The sequence below is a fragment of the Vitis riparia genome, unplaced genomic scaffold, assembly GCF_004353265.1.
Source record: "Vitis riparia cultivar Riparia Gloire de Montpellier isolate 1030 unplaced genomic scaffold, EGFV_Vit.rip_1.0 scaffold827_pilon_pilon, whole genome shotgun sequence".
NCBI classification, from domain to species: Eukaryota; Viridiplantae; Streptophyta; class Magnoliopsida; order Vitales; family Vitaceae; genus Vitis; species Vitis riparia.
Window position 1 is genome coordinate 43,573 of NW_023269805.1, and position 8,108 is coordinate 51,680.

Here is an 8,108-nt window from a genome sequence, read left to right on the forward strand (position 1 = left end):
ATTCTCACCACAAGCAGCAAAAGACATGCAGCCCATGGCAGTTCCTCATTCAAGGCATTTCTTACATCCTGATTTAGAAAAATCATACCAAATACATATAGAACAGACTTACACTACTATGAAGATGAAAAAACTCTTGCAATTTACAATCAATATATTTGCAACAGTTCTATATCTGATAATGTATGCTTGTATTTCTTAACTCCATTCATAGAGATCATGACGACAAAGCCTCAAACAGATGAATCTGCTGCAGCAAATTGATACTAGATGTATAGAAAGAATCAAATTTACATCCCCACGAAGATGGAGAAACAATCAGACATGAAGTACAGAAATTGCAACTTTGTGTTCAACAAACATTCCCTTTTATTTAATAGTATTGATCACAGAGGTGGTGAAAATAAAACCCCACAATTCATGAAAAATGTACATTGACAAAGTGAAAATCCAATGACTCCAATGAGATTTTGAATCCAAACCATGGGCAAACATATTTCTATATACATTCAGTGATACTACACTCATTAGTATTGATCAATCAGAGAACACCAAAATATAAGAACCAAAGCACTTTCACCCATATAGAAAAGAATTCAAGAACAACAATCGGGACATCGAATCAATCCATTCTCATTGCACTCCAAGCATCTCTTCAATAAGCCTTCATCCTCATCAAAAACCTTCCTGCTTCCACTGCAATCCATACATGGAATAAACCTCACATCCCCACAACTCTCACATACATACCCAGGTGCCCTAATGGGAAAGCCCTCAAGAATCTTAGCCAATTCACCAGTTTCATAAAGCTGCTTCACCACATCAGCCCCTCCCATATACTTCCCCCTAATAAACACCTGTGGCAAGCTCACATTCTTTTCTCCCAACACACATTGCAACTCTTTCCTATAGGCAGAGTCCATAGATATGTCTCTCTCGTCCACCCAAACCCTAAATGCACGAAAAATCATCCGAACTGCATAACAATCCTCGTAAGTCCTCCGAATTCCCCGCAAACTAGTGAAATACACCACAATTCGATCTTCAGCGCCTGGTAGCCCAATCCAATGATTGCCAGAAAGGGAAGAAACCCTCAAATCAGTAGTACCGAGTTTCGAGGCCTTCAATTTAGTGGGTGATTGTGATCGTGATTGTGGTTGCGACTGGGATTGTGAATCGTCCGCCTTTTCAAATAAACTGCAGAGCTTCTTTACCTTCCCCTTGATGGAATTTCCAGTAGAAATCACCGATTCGAAGGAATTGTAGAATTTCCTCATGGATCCGCTCCGGTCAAGCTGAGGAGCCTCGATGGGGGCTTCGCGCACAGTCATAGAGCGACCAAAGAAGAAGGGCCTGGACTTGGATTTTCCGAATGATCCGAAGCTGTTTCCAAAATCCGCCATCTGGGCCCTCTAGGGTTAGGTTAAGGTTTCAAAGAAATAACAGAAAAATGATCCTGACCTTTTAATTCAGAGCTAGGCTTCTGCAGTGAAGACCTGAACGATCTATGGCGTCGAATTCCGAAGGTTTGAGATGATTGGTCAAAGGAGGGGGTGATCGGCGATGGATGGAAGACGATTAATTAGGAGGGCGAAATTTGATGGAACGGTGGTGTCAGAGAGAAGGGAGGTTGCTTTTGCTGAAATGAAAAGCAAAAGCCTAAGTTTTATTAAGAGAGGAAGAGGGAAAGAGATGTGATGACGTCAGCATCATCGCCGACTTTGAAAATACGCGGTGCCTTTGGCCCTTTCCTCCTCCCCCTTCCCTCTTCCCCCCTTCCCCTTTGCTTGTTTGAATTTATAATTTTAAAATTATTTATTTCCTTTTTTTAATATTATTTATTTTTTATTATGATTAAAATAATAATAAAAAAAAAAATATATATATATATATATATATATATATATATATATATATATATTATTTCGTAAATCTCAGTATAAGAATAGTCTGAAAACACACGTGATTCATGTCGTCAGGGCCTTGTTTGGATATTAATTTTTCAAAACGTTGGCAGCATGTTAAAGATTGGGGAGAAATTTTAATTTATATATATATATATATCATCAAATAAATTTTTTAATGGTATTATCGATTATATATATAAAAAGACTTAAATTTCAGGGTATAATCTTGCAACAACTAATAATGGGTAAATTCAAGTATCATCCAGTTAGGAAGAAAATTTAATATATATCATAAAATAATTTTTTTATGGTTTTTTATCTTTTTCTATTCATTTTTAAATACCTTCTTTTTATTTATCTTACTATAAAAATAGCGAAGAAAAGGCAACTTTGCTAAAAAAAAAAATTGCCAATGAGGAAAAAAAAAGAGAAAAAAAATCTACATTTAAAGTACCCATTCTTTGTTTAATGATGTGAATAAGGTTATAAAAAAAAAAAAAAGGAATTTAAAATTTTATTAATATTTATGGAAATTAAATATTTATTTTTCTTCCCTTTTGTTTTACTTCCATAAATTTCTCTCCCTACCTTTCATTAATTTCTTTATATTTTTGTTTCCTTTCATTTGTACAATTATCATATAATAAAAATTCAATTTTTATTCAAATAATATCAATCATAAACTATGATCCAATATCAAATAATTTTTTAAAAGAATTTTTGTTAAAAAATAGATGGAAAATTTGGTATGATTTGGACACATAAATATCATAATATTAAATAAAAGCCAAGTTATTGTTGTGTGTACATGAATTTCTTTATTCAATTTTGACAAAATCTTATTCAAAGGGGTTGTTTGATATTTACACATAATTTATGGTTTTAATTATTTTTTGGAAAAAAAAGGATTAAATTGCCACATAGATGAAATTGTAAAATTGTCTTTAAAGTTTACTAAAAAAAATCCAAATGATTTAGAAAAATAAAATTTGATTTCTAAATTAGAGAGGAAAAATAAAAGGAAATAATAGGAAGGAAAATAAAATTTAAAAAAAAAAAAGATAAAAAAGAAAAAAAAAAAAAAAAGGAGGTTATGAGAGAATGGATTCCTAGCCCTATTAACAAGTCAAGGAAGGTTGAGAATTGAGATGGTTGATGTAGCTGAAGGCCCACCACTGACACTGAAGGGAGGTTTAAGAATGGCCCTGAGAAGACATGAATGTGGGCATCAATGGGCCATCACTCCAATTCACCAAACCCCAGAGACATGGCAACCCATCCATATTAATCTTTCAACCAATTCATTATTTACTTTACCTCCCCTGTACTAATGACATCCTAATTTATGCTAAAATTGAAAATTTGACAGCTACTCTCATTAAGTTTCTTCATATAAGGTTCTTATATGTAGTAGGTTAATCACATGCAATGGTGAATTTGTCAATAATGTAAGGGAAAGTGGAGTAAAGTGAGAGGTGTCAGAAGGTTGGGGAGAGTTGTATTGAATTAAAGAGAGCACCAAGGAGAGCTAGAAAATCTTCTTACTTTGTTTAACAGGAGACGAAGGTTTTTTATGATACTCTAAAATAGTAACATCCATGTTAATAGATCAATGATGATATGAAAGTTTTTGGAGATGACACATCCCAAAGATACAAGTCTCCCTCTATTTCTTTTTAGTTGAGATGGGTTGTTGCATATTAATTCCACTTTGAAGAATTTTCGATTCCAACTACCAAATCAAGACCGTCAAACCAATCTCAAGATGTTTAAGTGTAAAAAATCAATTTCACCATTAATATACAACAAGCCCATTTTGGATCCCCCAACCCTATTCTTGATTCAAGTAGGTAAGTGAGCATTCATGTCTCGTGATAACCCAAGACTATGTTTAGAAATTGGCGCCCAAAGTCAAATAATATAACACTATGATGTAAGAGTTATATGAGAGGATTTGTCTATATATTGAAGATCAAGAATGAGACGTGCTACGTATCAACGTTAGTGGAGAGTGATCTTGAAGATGTAATATCACATACAATGACATGTGACATTTCGTAATTAGTCGTCTTATGATGGAACCCACTTGACGTATATTAAATATATGATTTGATATGACTGGTCCAGATAGATTTTATAAAATAAAACATGAACAAAGTTGCATCGTTCTTTCTATATTAATCACGCATATCTAGAATACATAAAAATAATTTTAAAATTATTTTATAGTATTCGAAAATCACTTTTTGTGATAATTAATTAAATATGAATATGTAGCCATATAAGTTCTATTTATTTATAAATAAAATGATTCTTTCACTTTCGTGATTGAGTTTTCATTTCCTTGTATACTAATCTCATTTATTTATATTTAATTCTCATTTCTATTATAATTTTGTTCATCCGTTCAAATTTAATCACATGGTTTAAGGCCAATATTTAAAATTAGGTATGATAATAAAGATGTATCATAGACTTTTTTGGAACTATATAAAATTACCAACAAAAATCCAAAAGAAACTTCACTGAAGTCTTTGTTATGGTAACTCTCTTGACTTGGTCTTTATTGTTACCCTTGGATGGATCTGAGCTTTGCCTCTTTGGGGCTTGCCTGGTGTTTTTTGAACTTGATTGTATGTTTTGGCTACTTTGTTTGAAAAAATTGGTTCCACTAACCATAAAAATTAGACCTAAAAGCAATTAAAGATAAGGACAGGAGTGGTGGTTGTAGTTAGGGTAGGAAAAGGAAAGGGAAAAGTATGTTTTGGGCTGAAAGGTTTGGTAGTAAACCATTTGTCCAGAGTATTGCTATCAATAAAATGAAAAGAAAGAGAAATCTTTTAGTTGGCTTGTCTTTTCATGCTTCAAAACTCATTTGTATTTTGTACCAGGATGCTTATGAGACTATCTGAACTGACAATATATATACATAGTTCTCCCTGAATTCTTCATGTAATGAACCAGGTCTATGGATTTGAACTGCAAACTCACTTCAGCCAGCTACCCAGGTTGAGCTATAAGCTAATTAACCAACCTCAATCCATATGGCCACCAAAGATAGAGCAGTCCAACCCTCTATTGTTGGGGGATATTTCATCCATCAAGTGAGAGATTCTGAGAGATAAGCTGCAACTCATCCTCCATCTGAAAAGCTAGACAAAAGAACATGTTTAAAAGCAAAGCTTTTACTCATTGAAAACTTCCCTTTGTTATGTTCTTTTCAAATGGTTTAAATTACACTATCAATGATACCCTTACTTGTACAAACAATCCTATCTTTCTAAAATATAGCTTTCTCAATCATAGGACACACAAGAAAGAGATTTATTGTTTTCAAATTTGTACTCATTATTTTTTTAATGATTTTTTTTTTCACATTTTTGAAAGGTTAATGTAACCAAATGATAGTAAAATCTTTTAGTTTAACTCCAGCCAATGTACTAAATTAATAATTTTGTTAAATGCACAAGATAATCATTTTTTTAGAAATCTTAAAGGTTCAAGAAAATATAAATTAATAATTAATAAGATTTATAAAAAAATTGCAAACAAAAAATTCATATAGTGATGAGTAACCATTTACAACTTTTATTTTTCTTAATTCAACTTTTTCCCAAAATCATCACATACTTGAAATCTCTTTATCTTTTAGGATATTAAGTTTTGACATTACCTCTTCCTTTTAAGGGTCTTTCTATTATACAATGAATAACTACCTCTTATTGGATAATGAGGGTTCTATGTATTAACATTCAACTACATTTATTATTTTTTGGCTTTACGAATCATACTTATACAAATGCGATATGGTAAAAAAATATTACTTTTACTAAATTAATAAACATTTTTATCAATAAATTAATAAACATTTTTATCAATAAATTAACAAATTATTTATTTATTAATAAATCAATAACATAATAATTTCTCTAGATCTCAAGAATATTATTTTATAGAATTTTTACCATATTATTTTAAAAATCATTTAAAAATATTTTCCTTTGTTTTCTCTTAATCTCAAGAGATTGTTTGTCCACAATTTAGGGTTTCTTTTTCTTTTTCCCCTTTTTGGCTTTCTATGATGCATTTTCAATTAGGTATATTGAAATTAAAAAGTATAGAATATGCTATTTTAGTTTCTAGTAAATAATGAGTTAGCGAGCCTCGTAATAGAATTTTAGGGGTTATTTTGAATGTTATACACTTCTCCCTAATTTCTCATTTGGATTTGGCCATAGACATACTACTCAAATATTATTTCATATCAAAATTTATATTTTTGTGATTGTTCACAATGTTGTTAACCAAATTCTCATTACTTCAACAATTAGTATTTATTCTTTTCTTAGTTGTAATTTGATATTGAATATATGAATTATCATTTCCAATGTAGTTTTTTTTTCCTTGAAACTTGGTTAAAATATAAAGTAGTGCATGATTTTACCCCACAATAATTACAATGTAAAAGTGTGAAATTTCACTCGATGAGCTAAGTCTTCGTATATTTATCTTAATTGTGTAGATTATGTATATAGTTTAATGTATAGAATTTTTAATATGCACTTTTTTATGGTATTTTTATTTGGTTGCTTTTTTTGTCTTCATGCATGAGTCATGTTAACAATTTTAGAATTTGTCAAAACTATATCAATGATTTTAGAATTAAGTCTTCTAGGTCTAAACTAGAAAAGATTGATATGATTAACCCTCTCTTTTATTTATTTGTATTTTAAAAAAATAAATAGAAAAAAAATCAACATTCAATTTGAAAGTCCCCATTCTTTGTTTAAAGATGTGAATAAGATTATAAAAAACAATAAAAAATTATGAAATTTAAAATTTTTAATATTTTTGGAAATTAAATATTTGTTTAATTTCTTCCCTTTTGTTTTACTTCCATAAATTTCTTAATTTCTTTTATATTTTTTTGTTGCATTCCATTTGTATAATTTTCATAATAAAAATTCAGACTATTTTTCCATTATTTCCATAATTTAAACAATTGAATACTCTATAGTTTTGGCTGCTTGATTTTAATTTTGAGGTGAGCCAAATATATATAATAATAGTATGTTAATTTAGTTCTTAAATAATTTTTAAAATTATATCAATCATAAATTATGATCCAATATCAAATAATTATTTTAGTAATTTTTTTTTTTTGAAAAAATAGATGGAAAAACTGGTTTGATTTAGACACATAAATATATTATAATATTAGAAAAAAAAGTCAAGTTATTGTTATTCCATGGATTTCTCCATTGATTTTTGACAAAATCTTATTAAAAGGGCTTATTTAATATTTATACATAATTTAAGGCTATTAAAAAAAAGGATTAAATTGAGACATAGATCAAATTGAAAAAAAAAGAAGAGAGAGAGAAAGAAAAAAAGCCAAATGATTTAGAAATGAAAAATCAATTTCTTTTATTCAGTTGTAAAGAAAAATATGATTTAAATTCCTATCTGTTATTCTTTTTTCGTAAAGGCTTTGGGATCTAAATTATGGAGAAAAATAATTTAAAAAAATACAAAAGAAAAAAGAAAAAAAAAGGGGTTATGGGAGAATGGATCCCTAAGCCTATTAATATGGCAAGGAAAGTTGAGAATTGAGATGGTTGATACAGTTGAAGGCCCACCACTGACACTGAAAGGAAGTTATTGGAGAAAGTGTGTATAGAAATGGGCCTGAATAAGAAGCCATGAATGTGGGCATCAATGGGCCATCACTCCAATTCACCAAACCCTAGAGACATGGCAACTCATCCGCATTAATCTTTCAACCAATGCAGTCTTTAGTTCACCTTACCTGTACTAATGACAGCCAAATGTATGCTAAAATTGAAAATTTGACATCTACTCTCATTATGTTTCTTCATATAAGGTTCACGTGAAATGGGGAATTTGTCGGTGGTTAGGGGAAAAGTGGAGCAAAGTGAGAGACGTGAGAAGGTTGGAGAAAGTAACATTGAATAAAAGAGATTAAGGAGAACCAAAAAAATCTTCTTTCTTTATTTGGATTTTCCAAACCTAAGTTCTGATATTGTGATTTTTTTCTAAGGATGTTTATAAAAACACACTTTTCCTTTTTATAATATATATCCTAAAATTGTAATTTTCACATTAATAGATAATGTGGAAGTTTTTGGAGATAACATTTATCTCAAAAATACAGTAGTCTTCCTGCTCTTTCTTTTTAAC

At 30.1% G+C, this 8,108-nt stretch overlaps 1 protein-coding gene across 1 annotated transcript; it reads right to left on the minus strand.

The window, feature by feature from the left end:
* Positions 1-345: 345 nt before the first annotated feature.
* On the minus strand, positions 346-1,751 carry LOC117910738 (uncharacterized protein At5g39865-like). Its single transcript, XM_034824883.1, has one exon. The coding sequence runs from the start codon at positions 1,401-1,403 to the stop codon at positions 597-599; it is 807 nt and encodes a 268-aa protein (XP_034680774.1). The 5' UTR covers positions 1,404-1,751; the 3' UTR covers positions 346-596.
* Positions 1,752-8,108: the final 6,357 nt, after the last annotated feature.